This window comes from Impatiens glandulifera, unplaced genomic scaffold (genome assembly GCF_907164915.1).
Source record: "Impatiens glandulifera unplaced genomic scaffold, dImpGla2.1, whole genome shotgun sequence".
Lineage (NCBI taxonomy): Eukaryota > Viridiplantae > Streptophyta > Magnoliopsida > Ericales > Balsaminaceae > Impatiens > Impatiens glandulifera.
The window spans coordinates 44,120-69,040 of NW_025919627.1; the positions used below are offsets into that span (position 1 = coordinate 44,120).

At 26.6% G+C, this 24,921-nt stretch overlaps 1 protein-coding gene across 1 annotated transcript; it reads right to left on the minus strand.

Annotated features, from left to right (window-relative positions):
* Positions 1 to 1,982: 1,982 nt before the first annotated feature.
* On the minus strand, positions 1,983 to 5,067 carry LOC124918286 (putative receptor-like protein kinase At3g47110). The gene is made up of 2 exons (XM_047458482.1): positions 2,409 to 5,067; positions 1,983 to 2,323 (listed from the first exon to the last, which is right to left on the minus strand). The coding sequence occupies exons 1-2, from the start codon at positions 5,065 to 5,067 to the stop codon at positions 1,983 to 1,985; spliced, it is 3,000 nt and encodes a 999-aa protein (XP_047314438.1).
* Positions 5,068 to 24,921: the final 19,854 nt, after the last annotated feature.

Here is a 24,921-nt window from a genome sequence, read left to right on the forward strand (position 1 = left end):
TATTACATCGAGAGATTTATTACATGTAAGAGAAGATGATCCAACAAGATCATTATTCTTGGGTTTCTTATAATGTACATTATTTAACATCTCTCTACATAGAAGAGGGGAAAGAGTTAAACTTTCATCGATCACAGTATCGATGGATGAAAGGGAGACGGTTTCTTGAGAACCGAGATAGTTAGATTCTTGAGTTGGAACTGCTTTCTTGGGAATCAGAGCCAAGCTTTAGAGGACATCGCACCAATAGTCCATTCTTTTTCTTATCATGCAAACATAAGGGTTAGGATTATAAGGATAATCTGAAATGATTTCGAGAGTTGGAAAATGTCTCTATAAATTTGGGTTGGTAAAAGGTTTGGGGAAGTCAAAGCATAGGGTGCTTTGTCCCTCATAGATGAACTATCCATTCAAGGTTGGTGGAACAACTATTTGTCGTTTGGATATCATTTTCGTGCAGATTTCTTCGAATCCTTTAGGGATGTATCCTAGACCGTGTTGATCCATGTTACAATATGGTTGCGGGAATGATGTCATGTCTTTGGCATTTGGGCCTAAACCCATGCCCGAGAAATATCTCATTTGGTGCATCATTCTAATTGAAGAGAGACTAAACGTACTAAAATCAGAGTGTTTGAATGAGTCTTTACCTTCTAAGAGGATTGGACATATTTTGAACCCGCTTAGTTCAACCTCAGGGTGTCAATATGAGTCGACCCTATGACTGTTGTGGTGTCTATTGCACCGTTGACTATGATGACTTGATCATTGACAATGAACCTGAGCTTTTGGTGTAGGGTAGAGGATAAAGTCTTGGCTTGATGAAGTCATGGTCTTCCTAAAGTCAAGTTATGGGAAGGCTGCATGTTGATGACACAGAAGTCAGCTTGGAAAGGGATGCTGACCACTTGAACGATGCATTTGAAGCAACCCATTATCTCACGGTGAGAGCTGTCAAAATTTCTGACACACAGGTCGGATGGTATGATCTTGTCTCGGGATACACCTATCTTCTCAAGAGTCATCTAAGGACATATGTTGAGAGTACATCCATTGTCTATCAAGACCATTGGGACGGTCTTTTCCTCCATTTTCACGAAATGTAGAGGGCTTTGTCATGATTTGTTTCGGCTGAGGGAAGATCTTTGTCTTCGAAGTCAATCATGTTGTGTTGCGAGCTAGCGGATATGATCCCTACTAGCTCTTCAGGGGTAGTGTTGACAGAGACATTAGCCTTGCTTAACTCATTGAGGATTGCTTTCATGTGCTCAATAAAGTACATCAGGATTTCCCATATAAAAATGTTAGCATTTGTCCTTTTCAGTTGATTAAGGAGACTATCTCTTAGGTTAAGAGCTTTGGGCTCATCCTCCCTTTTGGTTCCAACAGGAAGCTGGGAGGTGGGCGACACATTGGCCAGCATGGTTTTCATGGATACCATTCACGCATACAAAGTTAATTCCACTCTATTCTCACCTTTAAAGAATCCTCCATGGATATCATTCACGCATGTAATGCAGTGAGAGATTGTAACATATTGTATAATCCAATCAACAAAAATGTAAGAGAAACCGAAAATAATTTGGAAATCGTGGATTTCAGACCATTTAATTGAGTTAAATGTTTTCCTAAGATCAATTTTAAAATCAACACACAGAGTAATATTCTTCTTACCATAGTTCTTCAAAAGATTAAGTATAAGAAGGATATTGTGTGAAATAGAACGACCAAGAAGGAAAGCAGACTCCCGGACTAGATCTAAAATAAGAACCTCCTTCTTATACTATCATATTATGGATATCAATATATAGCAAAATTAATTATGAATATTTTAAACGTTTTGAAATGATTTTATGAATGACATTACAATACGAAATATGATTATTTTCACTCGAGAGTTCATTTAAGATATAATTTATTATTTGCTCAATGAAAAGTACAATTACTAAAATAAAATTAAAATTAAGAGTGAATCATTTCTTTTACTTGAACATGGTCTTTTTGATCTGTTGTAGCTCCCTAATAATATCGGTCATGCACATCCTATTTTGAGGTAATTCTTCCGAGCAAGCCAACCCAATATTCATCATTGCGATCAAACAATTGTTCCTCAGACCAATAACAATGTCACTTTTTAAAATTGCCGGATCCATTACAAGCTCAACCGCGTTTCTCTCCAATGCTTGACCAACAAAGTTACGAATGTTAAGACCATCCACAAACATCAAATCAGTAGGCCTCTTTCCCGTTAACATCTCTAACAACAATATCCCGTAACTGTAAACATCTCCTTTCATCGACATTTCACTTCCAAGACCGTACTCTAAGAAAAATTATAAAATAATACGATTACATATAAGGGAAATAAATTAGACCAAAAAAAAGACTAGAGATATCAGATAACCTACCTGGTGCTGCATATCCGATTGTGCCCATCATTCCCATCAAACTACTATGATGGGAAATACCCATTTCTGGATGATACAGTCTAGACAGTCCGAAATCTCCAACACGTGCAACCATTTGTTGGTCAAGAAGAATGTTACTTGGCTTCAGATCACAATGAATAACCGTGAGTTCGCAATGATAATGAAGGTAATCGAGTGCAGAAGCCACATCAATCGCAACTCTTAAACGCTGAAGTAGATTGAACTCATGTCTACTAGTTTCTTGAGATGGATGCAGCCATTTCTCCAGATTCCCATTCATCATGAGTTCGTAAACTAGAGCTTTGAATTCGTTACCTTGAAAATCAATGCTTGAGCAACATGTTACGATCTTGACCAGGTTCCGGTGTCTAATGTTCCTTAACGCTTTACATTCTGCTATGAAGCTCCTCGTGGCACCTGGGTTTACAAGGTTAAGTACTTTGATGGCAACATCTCCGATCTGATCTAGAACTCCTTTGTAGACGAAGCCGAAACTGCCAGCACCAATCAAATTGCTGGAAGAGAACCCATCTGTTGCATTGAGGAGCTCACCATAGGAGACTTGCACTAAAGAGTCCTTGGGCAACAATTCCAAATTCGTGGATTCCCTTTTCCTTTTCCTCAAGTAAAACACCAAGCTTGAAATTAGGATTAGTATTCCTAGTATTGAAGCACCCACTATTGCATAGATGCGTTTGGATGAGAAGAAGAAGTTGCGGCGATTGGCATAGAGACATCTTGGAAGTTGTAGAGAAGGTATTCCGCCGCATAGCTTATTGTTCCCATACACGGATACTGCAGTTGAGTTTGCAAAAGCCCCGTGTAAAGGCAATTCTCCATTGAAATCATTAAAGGACAAGTTAAGGTTGATCAAGGAAAGTTTCTCCAAGAAAGATGGGATTTGTCCCGATAGATTATTGCTCGACAGGTCAAGGATTTGAAGTCCTCTCATGAATTCCATCGACTTGGGAATAGATCCTTGGAGCATGTTTCCTTGCAGGAATAGGAATTCAAGGCTGGTACAACTGCTTATACTGCTAGGAATCTCGCCGGACAAGTCATTATTGTTTGATATGTCTAACGCCACCAAACTTTTGAGTTCTCCGATCTCTGAAGGAAGTGGGCCGGACAGATGATTGTGAGATAAGTTGAGCAAAATCGATAGAGATGAAACTTGAAAAAGTTCTTTGGAAATGGTTCCACTCAGGTTGTTTTGTTGAAGACGCAATGATGCAAATCTTTGGCAGTTGCCAAAACTGGAAGGTATCGTCCCCTCTAGGTTATTGTTATTGAAATAGAGCTCATTCACCGAAGAAAGATTCCCAATTGAATCTGGAATAGTACCCGAAAGCTGATTTCGTCCGAGGGAAAATCTCTGCAACTTTTGAAGTTTACCTATGGTACTACTAGGTATCGGCCCAGTGAATCTGTTATCTGCCATGTTTAACAAAGACAAGTTAATAAGGTTTCCTATGGTTGGAGAAATCATGCCTTGCAGTTGGTTTGCAGCAAGGTTGAAGTAACTCATACTTAATGATAGATTCCCTACAAAATCGGGAAGCACTCCTCTAAACTGGTTGAAAGCTATGCTCAATACTTCCAAACTGCTGCAATTAGTAAGCGACTTGAGGAAATGCATTTCGTCAAAATCCCCGCTCCCTAAATTGTTAGAATAAAAATTAAGAATCTGGAGATTCACTAGTTTGCTGAAATCAACTGTCAGTTTCCCACTGAATTCGTTTCCGTTAAAATCTAGCTCCGTGGCTTTGGTAAGATTTCCTATTGAATTTGGAAGTTGTCCGGTAAAGTTGTTGTAATGGAGTTGAAGGACTTCCAAATGCGGGAACATGTTGCCAAAGTAGGGCGGAAGACTCCCGTGAAGATCATTGAATGATAAAGATAAAACATTCAAGTTGGAGAGGTTATACAATGAAGAAGGGATCATACCAGAGATATGATTAGCACCCAATTCAAGAAATTCGAGGTTCTTTAACTGTCCCAAGTTATTTGGAATAGTTCCACCAAAGAGATTATATCCAACAGAGATTGTTTCAAGAGAAGTTATATTGCCCAGAAATTTTGGAATTTCTCCAGTTAAATTGTTATGTTGTACGCTGATCGACTTGAGCATTGACAAGGAGCTAAATTCTCCGGGGATGGTTCCCACCAGATTATTGAACCCAATATATAGATGCACAAGATTAGAGCAGCGCGACAGGCTGGCAGGAATCCTGCCCTGAAAACTGTTCGTATTGAGCACCAATGCTTTCAGCCTGTACAAGCCACCTATTTCATTTGGTATTTCCCCGTGGAAAGTATTGTTGTATAGCACAAGTTGTCTAAGAAAGGTGAGATTTCCTACATGAGGAGACAAGGTACCGGACAAACCCGAAGAGTTTAGACGAATGCGAGTGACCCTCCTCTTGTGCCTTTTACCGCAGACCACACCTTCCCAATTGCAGAAATGGGAAGACTCATTCCATGAACTCAAAACCCCCCCACCAAAAGGGTCCAGGATCTTGGACTTCATAGCCAATAGTGCAGCATGATCAGTCTCGTTATTTTTAAGAGCATCAGTAGTACTGGCTATTATTATTATGATGAGTGTCAATTGTTGTAGTACCAACCAAAACCTCATTTTAGGAATTGTATTAGATAAGAGCATGCATACTATGGTAATAAATACTAAAAGCATTTCAATTTTTAAAGCTTAAAAAATGTTTTACACGAAACAAAGTAATATGGAGTTTTGACTTTGAGATCACATAAATCAATAAAATCAAATCGTGTAACTTGACTTGGAAATTTGGAACAACTTTAAGTTAAACTTTTTGACAATTAACAATGTTAAGAAAATTGACCCACTCAAAAGTTAATTAATTCCTTGGAAGACTTACACAGTAACGGCATGACCACCGAAAGTACAGAGGATATTGGTGGCCCCTTTAAAATATCATATATATATATATATATATATATCCAGCTTTTTGATACCCATAATGCACGGCAAAGACTTGATTGTTTGAGGATAAATAATTGGATGTGATGCTCTATTTTTATTTTTATAATATATTGAATTTATTCTTTTAAGTAATTAAATATTTTCAAAATTTTTACTACTTTTTTATTTCTTTTATAAGTTTTAATTTTTTTTTTTTTTTTTTATGGTGGCAAGAAAATGGGCATACTGAAATTTATTTTACATTTTATTAAAAAAAATTAAATAATTGTAGTTTTAATTAAATAGTTGAGTTCAACAACTAAGTGAATGATATTAAACTAGGAAGATCTCCGTGCGATTCATATAGATAAAATTATAAATAAAATTAATTTAATAAAAATAATAATAATATGTATTTAATGTTTAAATTTTTAATAAATCACGAATAATATATTAAAATAAAAAAAGAACGCTCTTATTCCACGTTTTATTCAGTTCGGTAAAATAACTTATCATCTCACATATTTTTCTGAATAAATCTCCCATATTGTAACCTTACAACTTCACTTTGGTCAATCAAATATTTGATTCATATTTTTTAATATTTAACATCGTGACCTCACACTTTGGTAATCAAATATTTGATTCATTTTTTTTTAACCACTTTCAATTGATATCGACCTATTATCCATCGATAAACCACATCTCAATCACACTTGGTTAAATGTTGTACTTATTTTATCAGGTTGCAAGTTCAAAACATACCTATAACATTTTTCATTTTATTTTTAACCGTTTTAAATTTATGGGCGGATCAACCTACAATCCGACCAAAATATCAATTTACTCTCACATATATATCCAAATTAATCACAACTCTCAACCCGGTAATCCAGACACTTTAAAAATTAAGCATCATTATATATATAGATTAGTTAGTTAAAAAATTGGACTTATATTGTTTAATTGTCCCGCGTTCATCTAGTTTGATGTTGAATTAAAAATATAAAATGTTATTAGTCTAATTGGTTAAAAGGTTGTACTTGTTTTTGTTAGGTTGCGAGTTCGAAACATACATATAGTATTTTTAATTTTATTTTAAACCGTTTTAAGTTTATGAGCGGGTCAACCCACAATCCGACACAAGTATACATATACTCTCACATGTATATCCAAATTAATCACAGCTCTCGACCCGGCAATTCGGACACTTTAAAAATTAAGCATCATTATATATATAGATTAGCACAAATAACAAAGTATTTGTTTTAATATTGAGAGCTAGTATGGTTTTACTTACATTTCAATTTAAAGTCAATTTAAAGTGTTATAAATAAGAATCAAATCCACTATCTTTAATCTCGTAAACATAACTTCTACTTTTGAGTTACTCTAATATAAGAACAAAGTATTAACTACACTAATAAACTACATAGATACAAAAATAAAAATAATAGAACAAAATATGATTTAATGATATTCAAGAAGCAAGTAATGTTTGTATTGAATAATAAAATTAAATGTTACTGATAATTTTTTTTTAAAAAATCTCATAAACAATATTTATTAGGTAGTAATTAAGACTTAACATATATTTCCTTATAATTGTAGTGTCTTCTAATTAATTATAATATGAAGGTGGCTGGCAATAATTGAAAATAAAAGGACCATTTAATTTCGTTATTCGCTATCAATCGGTCAAAACACGTGCCCCCACACCAATCAGGCAATCACCACACCATTAATTTTCGTGTACAATTCGATACTCTCCAATGGTGCACTCCTAGTCGTAGGTGCTTTCTTCATATCACTACTTCACTATTTACTTTTTTTTTTCTTCTCTATATATTAGTTAGTACATAAAAATAATGAATTAGTCCCATATTATTGAGTTAAAATGATAAATGAATATTCATATAGGTTGAGGAAGAATTTAGGATAGTGTAATTATGGTAGGTTCATATTATACAATTTTGTTTAACGAAAAAATATATTATATAAAAGAAAACTATATAATTTGGTGTATAATTTTGATACACAAAAATAATATTAAAAAAAAGAAATTTTGTGTTATGATAATACAATTAGGAAAATATATTGAGAATATTTAAAGGCTCTTAGAGAGTTTTGGACAAGATATTGATATTGATTTGAGACTTATTTAAACGTGCAATCAAACACTTTAGAAAGTCAAGTCTCTACCTTGAGAGAATCATTTCTTTGTGAGATGTGTGAGAGTTTTAATTGTGAGAGAATCATTGTAATACTCCTATAACATTTTGATAGTAAAAGTTAGAAGTCTCTTGTGCTTCGAAAGTTGAGGTATGTCTGTTTTGGACAAACTATTATAAATCTTATGTTTGTGTTTTTTAGTTTTTTTTTTCTTTTTTAAAATTGTCTGGTATTGTTATTATATTTTCATCAAGGAATACTTAATCTCCTAGTATCCCAACAAGTGGTATCAGAGCGAGACTATTCAAGAGAAGAAGAAACGTAAGTGCTTGGAGGATCCTTGGAGGGTTCTTGACAAGTTCTAGGGTGATTTCCAAAGATTGTTGAGTTTTAGTTCTTGTTGGTATGAATGATTGTCAAGTTTGAGGTGGAAGAAGAACGATGCACTTGGTGTCCATGAAACAAACCAATTGGGCATATTATAGACAAGAGCACAATGGAGAAGACATATTTGCAAAGGTAAATAACATCATGCGAAAGAAGATAATGACAGTGAGAGTTCTAAGTCTATGTTGAAGGCTAAAGAAAAAGTAAAGTACGTTCAACATTAAGAGAACGGACACTTCAGTAGAAACTACCGAAATCTAAATAAACATAATAAAAAAAAGTGATGTAACTAATGCTGAGAAGGGATGTGAATTTGTAGAGATGTTTGTTATCATACCTACATAAGAATTTGATTTTGCTGGTCATATTAGATCAACAAGGTTATGATTTGAAGACAAAAGACAACACATTGCTAGTGAAAAAAATTACTTTAGTTGTTATGGAAGGAGTAAAGAAAAATAATGCGCACTCTCTACAAGGTAATTCACAAGTATGTTTAGATATTATCTCTAAGGTCATTAAATATATATCAAGGTTTTGGCATCTAAGTTTTGACCTCAAAGGCTTACAAGAATTGGGTAAGAAAGGAGTTCTTGGTGCAAGAAATTTAACTTAGGGTAATGCAAAGTATTTTATTATATTCATTAATGACCTTTTGAGGAGGTCATGGACAGTTGAAAGTTCAAAAATTAAAAGACTTTGGTGGAGAATCAAGTGGGTAAGAGATATAAGAAGATGATGACTTACAATGGATATGAGTACAGAGTACGTAAACTTGGAGTTCAAAGAATTGGACAAGGCTGTCGAATTGCAAGACACTTCTCGATTAAAGAGACACCTCTATAAAGTGGTGGGGAAGAAATGTCCAAAGTTAGCTACTTGATTAGTAAAGTTCATTAATTGCTCTTAGTTTTGTAGACACTCATTTTTTACCCCTAATTTTATCATTTATACTTTTAATAAATCTGAGCTTATACAAATTTCTCAAATTCATTCTCGGACGATTTATTTTAAAGATAATTATTTTTAGAACAATTGAGTTTTTGGAAATAATTGACTTTGGATTCTTAGTAACTTAAGGTATTAATTTGTCTAAGTTATAACACTTGGGAAGTTATTATACTTTGAATAATCAAGGGTTCATTTAAGTAAATACCTTGGATATTTATAACTAAATAAAAAAACATACAAAATACATATATATTAATATTTTTTATAATTTAAAAAAAATAGTTATGTACAATTTTGTTATTTTGTTAATTAAATCAATTGTTTTAAATAATTAGTTTAGTTATCGATAGTGATAGTTGTTAAATTAGATTTTGCAATTTAATTTTGAATTTGTCTTAGTATTTTATTATAATTAGAATTGTTCCTTAGAAATAGAAATAGTTAAAAAAAAAAAATATATTTCTTTCCATTAATTGTTTGTTTTAATTTTATGGAGACGTGTGACTCTTCAAAGATCCATATGCAAAATCTGGATCAGATTTTGTGAATGGGGCCGAAATAATCCAAATCAAAGGAAAGTCAACCCGAAGTCAAGTCAAGGAAATAATTTGGATTAAATTCACCATTAATTCACGTTTGAATTTGTGTGAATTCTATTTTATTTTATTTGTTCACAATCTTACTTCCATTCATTAATGGAATTATCTTAATTCCAACAACCCCCACATTAATAGAAATTGAAAGATTAACCCGGTAAAAGGTTCAACAGTTGAATTCTACATAGGATAGGTAGGTGTAACCTTTTGAACCTTCTCTTATGAAAGTATATAACTTTACTAGCCGATTAATAGACTCGATGTTCTTGAACTATTCTAGCATTTATGTAAATGATTACACACTTTACATTGATTTATCTCTGATACATGTCAAGCTCTCATGGTTGTGTCCATTTTGGCCATGGAACATGCACCTGGTTCTGTGAGAGTGTTTGGAATTGAGCCGTACAATTATTTCGAAGCGACTCCACTTCTCTCTCAAATAGGTGATCTTTTTGCTCACAAAGAATCATTAAAAGCGATATGCATATCCTCGTCAAAATATATATTGTTTTGTTATAGGATTAATCATCAATAATAAATTTTCAAGTCAGTACAATTAGGTTGTCCCATTGAACCTAGTTTTTTGGATCTCAAGTCTGCATAGGTTGGGTTGTCCTTCATACCAACTTATAGTAGGCTCATGTCTTAAAAGACTTTCATACTAAATTTTCTATTCAATAATTTGGTTAGTGGATCCACAATGTTAACTTTGACCTACATAGTCAAATTTGATAACTCTATTTAGAGAGTATAGTCTAATGACATTATGTCTAAGACGTGTATGTCTAAACTTATCATTGACTATAAGTTTGTCCAATTTCAAATTACAATCACAATAATTAGAAATTTATGTTGGTACATTCTTAGTTAACCTTATAACATCTTTTAATAAGAAACATAGTCATTCGTACATGCTTATCATTCAAAAAAATTTATGATTTTTTTTACTTGGCTAACTAGTAGACAAAATGTCTTTGAACTATTCTGCCTTCGTGTAAACGATTATATATTTAGCATAAACATATTTTATTTATGTCGAAAAATATATATTATAACGTTTAATATATCCATCATAATTTTCTTAGAAGATTTCCATACGTAGATTGCACTTTTAAGTGTAAACATATTCACTTTTGACGTAAAATCTTTCATTTAATATTATCAATATATTATTTGATAACAACATGATATTTCGTGTAGTGAAATTCACATCATTAATGGATTTAACCATTTTTATCGTAATTTTCAACGATAAAAATATCGTACAAATGACACGTAATGAATTAATTTTCATTGTCTTCGTGATATATATAATTGTCAAATTCACTTTTAATCAAAGTGTCATCAAATTTTCATATCATTATTAAAAATTATTATAAGTCATACAAATTCTTTTAAACTTTCTTTTTCATCTATTTTATAAAATTATTTTTAAGACATTGGTTCTTCAAATTTTTTATGAAAGTAATGTCAAAGAAATGACACGTTTCTTGATCTCAAAATCCTCAAATTTTAAATATCGATTTGAGCATCAACTCGGTAAATATAAACAAGACATTTTTTTGTTATTTTTTTTTTGTAAAGTTGCGCAATTTTATCTTTTATAGAGAACATATTTATCTAACAATAAATTATCTTTTTACATAATACACACAAATATTTTTGTGTTATTATCAATAAAAATATGTGCCCCCACATTCGTGTTGGTATTATTTTTTTAAATCACATACATTTATGATTTAAATCAATGGTTTTCTAATCAAGAAATTGTCACACAATTCTTTTACAATTTTCTTTTGTTATACTTATCATACAATGAATAAGTTAACTATATTATAAATATTTAATTGAATAAAACATAATTTCTATATAAGAGATTCAAATGTTTATTCATATATAAATCATTCTTCGCATAATCTCTACATAAAAAATTAAAATATTTAATCAATTAAAATATTTAATTCATCACATTTTTTCTATAAAAGAAATTAGAGTATTTAATCAAATAAATATTCATTATGTCACATTATTTCTACAAAAGAAATCATAATGTTTCAAGCATCTTTGGTCGAAGTCGTTTAAATATTTATATTGGTTGCACATTTGCATCCCATAATATCGGCACGTTTGCCACATTATTTTTCAAATCAAACACAACTTTTCTTATAATTATTAGGTTTCAAAATCATCAAATTAAACAAGTCTTTATGATGAAATTGAATCAGGTAAATCAACACATAATATCGGCACGTTTGCCACATTATTTTTCAAATCAAACACAACTTTTCTTGTAATTATTAGATTTCAAAATTATCAAATTAAACAAGTCTTTATGATAAAATTGAACCATGTATATCAAATATGTAATCGAATAACATAATCAAATGATATGTCATATATATTATAATTACTTCATATATCATTAAGCAAGTACCTTTTTAAAATACATCAACAATTGACAATTTATCTTTAATATAATATAAAATAACTAATTATTATAAATAACTATCCATGTCATCAATTCGTCAATTTTTTAATTAATGATGACTTTTAACATTTCACCGGAGTTATTGTATAAAAAAGACACAATAATCTTAGGAAAAAATTTAGAATTTTCTATTAAAATAAAATAGATATACAATAATCTTTATTCACGAATGTATATAAATAACAAGTTAATCATACATATTATGAATCAACACAATTTATCATATTATTAGCTAATATGCATATTATATATATATATATATATATATATATATATATATATATATATATATATATATATATATATAAAAAAGCAATCACTTAAAAACACAATATATAACTACAAATGTATATCATGTCTTAATCGAAGTAATTATATTATCATGTTTTGACAGATAATCCACGTGAAGCGACAATGCTTAAAACAAATCTTGGTGGATCATTCTCACCGGGATAATTCTTACGAAAATATCTCGACTTACATAGTTGTCTCTTTGAATGCATTAATATAATGAGTTATAACACAAATGACATTCATTTTCTGTCATGGTCACATAATTTCTATAGAAGAAATTAAAATGTTTCAAAATATTAATGATAACATCATTTTGACAAATTTTTTACATAAGAAATTATAATGATGTCAACAATAATGATTAGTGTCATTTTGACCATCAGATTTCTTATAAGAAATCGTTATCGTTCTCATTAATCTCATAATTTTTACACAAGAAATTAGAATGTTTTTCACATCAATGACTCAAGTCATTTTAAGGAGTCTTATTTCTATAAAAAAATTATTGACTACCCCATTCATCTCCAACATCAATGAATAGAGTCATTTTAAGGAGTTTGATATCTATAAAAAAAATTATTGACTATCACATTCATCTTCAACATCAATAATGATTAAAGTCATTTTTAACTAGTCTGATTTCTACTAAGAAATTATTGACTATCCATTCATCTCATAATTTCTACACAAGAAATTGGAATAATTCCAACATCAATGACTAAAGTCATTTTAACGAGTCTGGTTTCTACAGTCATTTTTAACTAGTATGATTTTTACCAAGAAATCATTGAATATCCATTCATCTCATAATTTTTACAAGAAATCATTGACTATCTTATTCATCTCATAATTTCTACTCAAGAAATTGGAATGATTTCAATATGAATCATTAGCGGGATTCGAACAAGGGACCTCTCTTTTTCCACACACCCTTATGTCCGAACTTTGAAACATTGCACCAACGCGCCTTTTCATCGTTTTACCGTTCTTACGACATTTTGTCTTCTTTCCAGAGATAACTTATTCTTCATATTTGACTCAACTCTGTCAACAAACGAATATATACACATTTAAAATGATAACTTAACATCATAATCAAAATGTATTATATAAGACAATATATATACTTACATAAATAAATATATTATATATTCTTAGTTATCAATCACAATATTGCATTTTTATTCATTATCACTTTAGAACTGAAATCGTATGTTTTAATTAAAATTAATTTTAATTACTATTAATAAATTATAACTATTAATTTTTTGAAAATTATAAGCTTAACCTATTAGTTACATTTTCATTTATTATTAATAATAATTTTAGTAATATCAAACTTTTAATGAAAAAAACAAATTATTATTTTATAATTTATTTTTAAGATAACGTTTGTATATTGATGAGAAAATTTATATGTCAACATATATTAGCTTATAAAATTAAACTTTAAACAACACAACACAAGAAAAAAAATGTTAATAATTAACATATATATATATATATATATATATATATATATATATATATATATTCACGTGTATAATAAGTGTATAATAAAGACTTATCTTTAATAATCGATTCTTCTCCTTTTTGAGATGAATAATTTCAGCTTGTCGAAATGAGTCATCATCTCTTTTACAACATCGCAACTCGTATTTCTGAAACATCAAAGACAAAGATTTTCGACAGCAAAAACTACTAAATAACTTAGCACATGAAACTGTTTTAAGATTTTTAGATATCTTATCTTGAAATAAAGAAAATGTATATATATGATGTTATAAATAAATTAAATAAATTAGAATATACAAAGAACGAAATCACTAGAATATAATGTTGATTCGAGGCATGTGTTAAACACATTTCCATTAAAACAGTTTCATCGTCTCCCGTTTGTGCTGGAGGTTATCCCAGATGACTGTCTCCTAGGGTACAACGAATCTAGTAGTGATTCTGCACTTAAATCACTACGCACCGAACTTGATTAATGTATATTAACTATCACCGGGTTTTAATGAATATCGAGCAAAGAACTCGAAGATCACTCACCAAACAAGAAGAGAGCTTTTGGAATTCTAGAATGAAAAAAATAAAGGATGAAGTGAAGTGAAATGAATAAAGAATGAGTATATATTGTTGAGAAGTAAACCTTCAAATAAAACTATTCAAACGTTTATTAACAATAAATATTGCTCATTCATTTGTCAATTAATTCATAACTAATTAACACTGAAATACAATGTTGGTCATTAATTATTCCATGATAGCTAATAAAAAGTCTATACGTTAAGTTAATTAAAGTTAAATGTTTATTCTAACATTAAACTTTAATTTTCTAATTAGGCCTTAAATATTAATTAAACAATTAATATTTAGTTATAATCTATATATATATGACGCTTAATTTTGAAATGATGGAGGTGCACATCACGCTCTTTCTAAAATGATCTACATTATAGATAATTTTATGGGTTAGATATATATATATTTCTCTCTCTTCATTTATCTTTATTAATTAATTTTTTTATTTCCCTTACCATATATATATTTTCTCACTAATAATATAAAAAATATATTTTTTCAACAATTCTATTAACTAAGTTTCATAATTATCTATGTCCGTTACTCTTTTATATATATATATATATATATATATATATATATATTAATATTTTTTATTAATTGAATTTAGCATTAATATTAATTATAAAAATTTGCAAAAATAATAAGAGTTTCAGTTATTATATTATATTTATTATAAAATTATTTTATTTATATTAATTCAGTTTAGCATTAAATATTAAATATGAAAATATATAAAAATAAAAAATTTCAATTATTATATTATAATTAATGAAAATATGTAAAAATAAAAATTTCAGTTATCATATCATAATTAATGAAAATATGTAAAAATAAAAAATTTCAGTTATCATATTATAATTATCTATTAATTGAATTTAGCAATAAATATTGATTATATCAACGTATATAACTACAATTAAACCAATATATTATTCCATCCAAATATTTTATTCCTATAAATAATCTTAGATCAATGAGGTTCAATTGAAGAGAGAAGAGTGATATCTTCATATACAGAGCATTTTATTTCGTGAATCTCCTTTTGTCGTGTACTATCTCTATTCATAATCTTCTCAATTTCTCTATCAATATCATGCTTTCAATAATTGAATTTGCATTATGTTATGTTTCAACAATCCGTTTTCATTGATTTGTATTTTTTTTTTCCAGGAATTTGATCATTTCAGGCAGCTGCAAAAACATCTTTGGTCTCCTTTTGTAGCTTCTAACTCTACAATCATTCACAAAATTCAAGTAATTTCTCTTTTCTAATTTATTTCTCTTACTTATTTTCTCTCTCATAATATAAGATCATCTTCAACCCATCCTACAAAATCTTTCTCCTCCAAACCCAAATATGCAGGGACATTTTTCACATACTCAAAAGGTTTTCAAAACTTTCATTTAAGTCATTTTAGTTTGTTTTTAATTAATTTATATAACTTATTTATATTTTAATTTGTTTACATATTTTATTTATTTATATTTTAATTTATTTATATGTTTAATTCATGATAATTTTAATAAGGTTTGTTTTGTTGTATTTTTTTGTTTGTGAGAAGTAATTTGTGTTTATGTAATAATGTTTAATTTATTTTATGTAGTTGTATAAATAATTGAATGAGAATTTTAAAATAATTAATAAGTTGTTGTAAAGTTATGGGTTCAATTTGTAATTTTAGATAAATATATAGATAATATTGAAAAAATTAAAATTTATTATAAAAATGAATATTCTGAGAATATTCTTTTGAGTTTGAGTTTTTGAGTTAGAGATAAATTATTGAGATGTTTACTGCATTTTAAGTATGGGAATAGATATTTGGGTTAGAGATGTATAAATTTCTTTCATAATATATATATTTCTTTTTCTTAATCTAATTATTAAATATTTTTTTTTACTTATTGTATAAATTTTTATATATTTTACACTAATAATATAAAATATTATTTTTATTAATATTTTTACATAAAGATATATAATATTACATCACATATTTATTTTTATATATATAATAACAATATATATAATAATGTTTAATAGATGAATATGAAAGTTTATACACAAATTATTAACTCTATAAATTACTTTACTTTCTAAATTAATTTCTTTATATATTTTACATCTCTTTCTTAATCTAATTATTAAATATTTTTTTTCTTACTTTCACTATATAAATATTTATATTTTTTCATACTAATAATATAAAATATTTTTTATATTAAAATATATAATATTACATAACATATTTATTTTTATATATAATAATGGATGAATATGAAAGTTTATACATAAATTAATTATGATTTTTATCTCATTTCATAATTTCTCTCTATTAATTAACTCTATGTAATTACTTTACTTTCTAAATTAATTTCTTTATTTTATATTCAAGAATTTTTTCATTTCCTAATTTATCATTCTAATTAATTCCTAATATTACTCTTTTTTCTAATTTAATTTTTTTTCACTTTCATAATATATAAAAATTTAAAATTATATATATATATATAAATATATATTAGGTAAGTTATGACTATTTATTTTAAATAGGTGGTTATATATAAATAAATATTTTAAATAACAATATTAAATATTTCTCTCAACTAAAATTTATATATATTAATTTCGTACTTAATTTATTATTTTTTATCTCTAATCTTTATATTTATGTATATATATATATGATAATTTTAATAAGATTTGTTTTTGTTGTATTTTTTTTTGTTTATGAGATGTAATTTGTGTTTATGTAATAATGTTTAATTTATTCTATTTTGTATAAATAATTAAATGATAATTTAAAAGTAATTAATAAGTTGTTATAAAGTTATGAGTTCAATTTATAATTTTAGATAAATATATATATAATATTGAAAAAATTAAAATTTATTATAAAAATAAATATTCTAAGAATATTCTTTTGAGATTGAGTTTTTGGGTTGAAATAAATTACTGAAATGTTTAACTGCATTTTAAGTATGAGAATAAATATCTTTCATAATATATATATTTCACTTTCTTAATCTAATTATTAAGTATTTTTTTCTACTTACTATATAAATTTTTATATTTTTCACACTAATAATATAAAATATTTTTTTATTAATATTTTTTACATAAAGATATATAATATTACATAACATATTTATTTTTATATATATAATAACAATATATATAATAATGTTTAATAGATGAATATGAAGGTTTATACACAAATTATTTTTATCTCAATTCATAATTTCTCTCTCTTAATTAACTCTATAAATTACTCTACTTTTTAAATTAATTTTTTTATATATATTTTGACTCTCTTTCTTAATCTAATTATTAAGTATTTTTTTTCTTACTCTTACTATATAGATATTTATATTTTTTCACACTAATAATATAAAATATTTTTTATATTAAAATATATAATATTACATAACATATTTATTTATATATATATATATATATATATATATATATATATAATAACAATATATAATAATGTTTAATAGATGAATACAAAGGTTTATACATAAATTCATTATGATTTCTATCTCAATTCATTATTTTATATTCAAGAATTTTTCATTTCATAATTTATCTTTTTAATTAATTCCTAATATTACTCTTTTTTCTAATTAAATTTTTTTTCACTTTCTACCTATCATAATATATAAAAATTTAAAATTATATATATATTAGGTAAGTTAAGACTATTTATTTTAAATAGGTGGTTATATATAAATAAATATTTTAAATAACAATATTAAATATTTCTCTCAACTAAAATCTATATATATTAATTTTGTACATAATTTTTTTTATTGCTTAAGAGAATTTTTTTTAATTTAGTTGTTCAAGGAATCATTTATTTGTGGACAATATTATTTTTTTTATATCACAGTTTTTATTATTTGGTAATTTTCTGCCTTTTTCTTAAATGTTATGGTGATTACTCTACTAAAGCGTAGTTTCATCTCCAAAATGACCGAGTGTGATGTAAACTTTTTAATAAAATTCTATCTCTAAAATATTCTTATTTTTATCTTGACTGGTATATCTACACTATCTCACTTTATTAAAAATACAAAGGTCTAAAGAGAATTTGATTGAGCCAACTTATTTTTCTTTAAATAATACTATTATTTTAGTTTGAATTGTTTTAAGAGAATTTTCTTAATTTGGTTGTTCAAGAAACTATTTATTTGGGACAATATTTTTTTTTATATCACAGCTTTTATTATTTAGTAATTTTCTGCATTTTTTTAATGTTATTAATACCTGTAATCACTCTACTACACTACTACAGTGGTTTCATCTCGACCGAGTGTGATTTAATCTTTCAAACAAAGTTTTATCTCTAAAATATTCTTTTTTCTTTCTGACTCTTGTATATCAATACTATTTCATTTTATAAAAAAATACAAGGTCCAACTTATTTTTTCTTTAAATAATACTATATTTTTAATTTGAATTTTTGTTTTGGTTGTTCAAAAAATTATTTATTTGTGGACAATATTTTTTTATTACAGTTATTTATTATTTGATAATTTTTCTGCATTTTTCTTGAATATTATCAATACTAATATTTACCCTACTACCACGTAGTTTCATCTTCATAGTGACTGAGTGTGATCTATCTCTAAATTTTTTTTTGTCTTGACTCTTGTATATTTACCCTTTCTAACTTTATGAAAAATACAAAGGTCTCAACAATTCTTTTACTAAATTTATTGAAACTCATTTCAACAATTCTTTTACTAAATTTATTGAAACTCATTGCAAAAATTTGATGCAGTCAACTTTAACAACTAAAAATAATTAATATACATATGATCGAAACATATTTTATATTATATAAAAATATATCTTACTTTTAAGTTAATATTATTATTAGAATTAAGTTGCTATTAGTAGTGATATATTTTTTATTGAACAAAATATATTAATACTCACTTAATCTTTGATTATAAATATAGAATTTGTATCATTTGATTAATCTTCTTTTTTACAAGATACTGTTAAAGAGAATTTTTTTATAATTTAGTGAAGGAGTTTTATTAATCTAAATTTTTTGGACTAGGATGGTCTTAGAAAAAAGAGATTTTTTGAAAATTGGTTATAAATACTTATTTAAATGCTGAACTATAATATCAAACTATATCAATGATAGGTAAAATGTGCTATATACTATTATATCATTCATCCTGTATGAGTTTATCACCTCTCTTATCTTCGAGTAAATTATTTCGTTTATTTTGTGATGAAAAATTTTCTAACAAAAATTAGCCTTCTATAAAAAAGATTCTAATTTTTTAATTACATTTAGAAATATATAAAAATAAAAAATATATTTAATAAAATATTTTAGAAGTCTAATAACAATCCTCTTTTTTTCAAAAGATAAATTAAGTTTGAAGCCAATATAATTTATTTATATTTATTCATTTTTTAAATTAAAATAGAGTATTGACTATTAAATTGTGTTAGTTTTTTTTTTATATAATGAATTCTAATTTCGTTTTTTTATGCAGTTCGTAAAATGAAGAGTAATGTTATCTTCATTTGATTATGAATTTGTTTTTATTATTGTATAACAATAATTCATAAAATAAAATATTTTTTAAAAAACAATCAACAAAATTATATAAAAATTTAAAGGATTCGCATAGCACATTGAAACAAGAAATTAAGACAAAAAAAAATATAACTAAAATTTAGAGTCAATAATCTCATATTTAAGAATTAAGAACCATCCAGTAAATCTACACATGTCTATAAATTAAATTAGAGTTGAAAGATTTAATTTAATATAAGAAAAATAATAATATATACTTTATTTAACCTACATCAAAAAAAAAGATTAATTATTTTTTTAGAGTGAAATTTAATTTTTTATGTTTTTGTTAATAGTACATTTTTATATGGGTATAATAATTTTTATAATTAAAATTACAAATTTATAAAATATTTTTTATTTAAAAAATTTATATAATGTAAAAAAATGATATGAAATGATATAACCTTTATTTATATAATAATAATAATATAATTTTAAATTTTATCTTTCTTCTTCAATCAAATTTTCTCAATTTTTATTTTAAGTTTAAATAACTTTAATAAAAATAAATTATTTTTAAAATTATAGTTATAAACTCATAATATTATTTATTTATTTAATTATATATATATATATATATAATTTAAATGTTATTATCTCATATAAAATAATATTTAATATAAAAAATCAAAAAAATTATATGATTTAAAAAAATGACATAAGATAATATAACTTTTATTATCTAAATTAAGTTTAAATATTTTCAAACATTTATTATATAATAATAATAATGTAATTTTAAATTTGATGTACCAAATTTGTATTTTTTTTATTTTTATCAAAATTTCTTAAATATTATTTTAAGTTTAATTTATTTTTTTATTCACTTTTTGTTTTCTATCTTATAATTTAATTATATTTTTTGATTGATTATGTATATAAATATATAGATATATAAATATATGAATTATATTTTTTCTTTTATTATTTTTATTGAATTTGGAATTGAATAATAAATAGGTAGATAATGAATCTAAAATAAATATCATATCATTAAAAGTTAATTAGAAAATTATATTAATTTTGAAATTTTTATAATTTATTTTATTTTTTTAAAATTATTTAGATTAACCTTTTAAAAGAACTTATTTTTTTTCAAATAGTTTGATAATGTAAGCAAAACTTATTAATTATTTTTTATTTTTTATTTTTTATTTTTTTTATATAAAAAAGGGCCTAAAGATTATATTTTTTTATAACTATGATATTTTTTATATTATAATCTTTGATTTAAGATATTTAAAAATATATTTTTATTTTTTTATAATAAAAACAATGCAAATATTTTCACATTTTATAGTTCGACAAATTATTTTAAGGATAATAAGTAATTGTGAAGCTAAATTTTAGCACCTAAAAGTTGAGTAATATAATATAATGGTGTTATTTAAATTTTATATTATTTTTTTTATTAATTCTAAAATTTGTTTGATAAATATATTTATTTATTATAATATGTCAAATTATAATATTTTTAGGTCAATAATAAAGTTTTTATATCTGAAATTGATCCAGATAATGAGGTGGACCGATTAAATATAAAAAAGCGGATAAGCAAGAGAGAAAAGGCCAGAAAAAGCTCGGATATATTCTTTTGAATTAACCAATCTATCTTGAAAGGCTCCCATGTCCCGCTAACCTTCTAAAATGTAAGGTTATAAAAATAGCTCATAGATAGTAAAAGTTGGGTCTCACATAATCGGAGCGACTCCATGTGCTCTCCTCTCCTTTAATTCTGTAATTGTTATTTGTTTATTTTATTTATAAGATTTTTTTATTATATTGTTAAAATTTTTTGATTATTTATTAATGATTAATTTCAGTTAAATTTTTTGTTAAACATTTTTTATATCTATAATTTATCATATTTAAAGGTATTATATGAGTCTTCTCTTAAAAGTTTAAAATAAGATCTATTTATTTTTTAAAGTACTTAATATTATAAAAATGAGAAAAAATATTTAAAATATAATTTATTAGTATAAAAATATGTCATTTTTTTTAAACTCACTCTAATATTCATGAATGGTGGTGTGATTTATATAATATTATAATTTTAACGTTATAATGTAATTAATTTACACTTATCTTTTATCTTATTCTAAATTGTAATCAACAATATTTATCTTTAAAAAATTGTTCATCATGTGTAAAATACCCCTACAACGTAGGGAAATAACTCTAGTTTAGATTAAATTCACCATTAATTCACGTTTGAATTTATGTGAATTTTATTTGATTTTATTTATTCACGGTCTTATTTTCATTCATTAATGTAATTAGCTTAATTCTAAAAATTACAAATATTCAAAAAAACATATGCAATATCTAGATGTCTAGATACTATTGCATACATGATAGATCATTTAGCAGAAGTATATGAAATCTTGTTCATCTTTTAAGTTAAGTGGATGATATATCATGTCTGGAGCTCTTTCAATTTTTTGTTTATAATGACGTTTTTTTTTAAACAGCTCAACGTTATTTCATTAAGAACTCAAAAGTGGGAGAAAGTGTCAATTATCAAACCTAGACAAATTCTAATTTTTATTAAAAGAATTAAACGACCCTAAAATATCTTATTAGAAACAAACAAAAAAACAGAAATTACAGAAACAGACAATTAAAGCATATAATGGCAATTTGTTATCTTATATCGTTCCTTTGTGGCGGGAAATTTGACGAAATAACCCTGATAATAGGGTTATTTCCAAAATTAACATAGGTAGACTAATTTTTGCAAATACAACATTTTTTCATGGGCAAAAGACACGTATACCCCTAAAATAAAAATATGGGGTTATTTCCTATTTTCCCTCCCTCTCCTCATTTCATTTTCCCCTTTCTCCCCCGACCCTCGACCTTTGGTATTTCCCTTTCTCTCTTTTTCTCCCCCGACGATCCAAGCGAATCAACGAAACGAAGGAAGTCAATCGATCAACTCCCTGAGGCAACGCCGGAACGCCTTTATCATTTTAGGTGAGTTTTTCCCGTTTTTCCGTCGTTTTCCTTGCATGCATGCTGAAATGGAAGAATGATTTAGAGTTTTAGCGTTTAGAATTTAGGTTTAGGGTTTTAGGGGTGGCTGAATGGTTTTACGGTGGAATATGCATTTGTCGCAGGCGAAGATGCATTATTCGTCTGCGAAAATTGCATTTTCCGTCTGCAAAAAATGAAATTTAAAGCTTTCTTAGCCAATTCATTTAACATTGTTTCACTTGGCTAATCTTGCAAAGATTGTTGGCTAAGTATGGGTCTTTGTATACCTGATTGTGACCCCATCAAAGTCTGATTGTGCTAAAGGAAGCAAAAAGAAGTGCTAGGAAATCGGTTGTTCTCCTTTGCTTAGGACTTTAAGATGAAATCCACTTTTATGATAAGTTAAAGCGCGACCACTCTTTTATATTTTTTTTCTGTTTGTGTTGTGTTTAGAAATTTTGTATGTGTTTTGGTTAAAACTTTTGCTATAACTAGTTACTAAAGAAACACAATTTTACTCATTTTGGGTTGTTATAACTTACATTATTATAATTATGCAACCAACCCTAAATCGTTTAATATACCATCAAATGTTTATTTCTTAGGACAATTTGGTTTGAAATGGTGTTGTTTTCAAATTAACTTATGTAATGGTTCATGTAAAAAAAACATAATTAAATTAACATACAAAGGTACAATTTTTCTCCTAAAAGCATTAAATAACCACAAACTTAAACAATAAAAAAACTTAAACAATAAAAAAACTAGCTATCGTGGACTAAGCAGGTTGAAACGCCTTCATCAACTGTCCAAACAAAATTAGAGGCATCAGTTCTAGGTCAACCAATTGTGGAGCTTGCATCAAAATCTTCTCAAGACTGTCAATAGGCACCGAATGATTCAATCTTCTCAAGTTGTGGAGCTTGCATCAAAATTTTCTCTAACTCTATCAGAAATCTGAATCAACAATTACATCCCAATTCAAAGTTTTAAAATGCAATTTTCGCAGACGAATAATGCATCTTCGCCTGCGACAGATGCATATTCCACTGTAAAATCATTCAGCCACCCCCTAAAACCCTAAATATAAATTCTAAACGCTAAAACCCTAAACCATTCTTCTATTTCAGCATGCATGCAAGGAAACGACAGAAAAACGGGAAAAACTCACCTGAAATGATGAAGGCGTTCTGGCGTTGCCTCGGAGAGTTGATCGATCGACTTCCTTTGTTTCGTTGATTCGCTTGGATCGTCGGGGGAGAAGAAGAGAGAAAGGAGAATACCATAGGTCGACGGTGGGGGAAAGGGGAAAATGAAATGAGGAGAGGGAGGGAAAACGAGAAATAACCTCATATTTTTATTTTAGGGGTACAAGTGTCTTTTGTCCATGGTAAAAAGTTATATTTACAAAAATTAGACTTCTTAACCCTATTGTAACATCTTATTGATGAACTTATCATTTAATTAGGATAGCAAAGGAATCCTGGATTTGAAAGATTGTGTACTCACAAAGGAACCTATGTCAATGACTGTCTTGTTAACATGGTTACTCGCATATATGAATACAATTATGATTTTTGTTTAACGGTGGTTTTTTTTTGTTTTTTTACTATCAATTATATTCTATTTTTTTCAATAATTTAATTTATTAATCAAAAAATTAAAAGATATTTATTTAATGTTATAAAATTTAAATTTTAAATATAAAAAAGATAATATCAACTAATTAAAAAAAATAACATAAGTTTTCATCCAACATTATTATTTTCCAAAAACGCAACAAAACCCCCCAAATATGCTAACATCAAAACAACTCCAAGGTTGAGAAAAGCTTGAGTTTATTGCTTGAATAACATAAATTCAATCATAATTTTCAATGAATTGGGTTCAATCCTAATTTTAAAATATGGGTTAACAGTTTTAAAAAGGTTCCAGTCTTGAAAATTGATTTATATGAGCAATATACTCTCTTTAAAAAAAA

Excerpts from the sequence above, each read along its gene's own strand:
- LOC124918286 (XM_047458482.1), bottom strand. The coding sequence starts at position 5,067 with ATGAGGTTTTGGTTGGTACTACAACAATTGACACTCATCATAATAATA. Across the intron at positions 2,324-2,408 it reads AATCGGATATGCAGCACCAG|AGTACGGTCTTGGAAGTGAA; the intron begins GTAGGTTATCTG and ends AATTTTTCTTAG.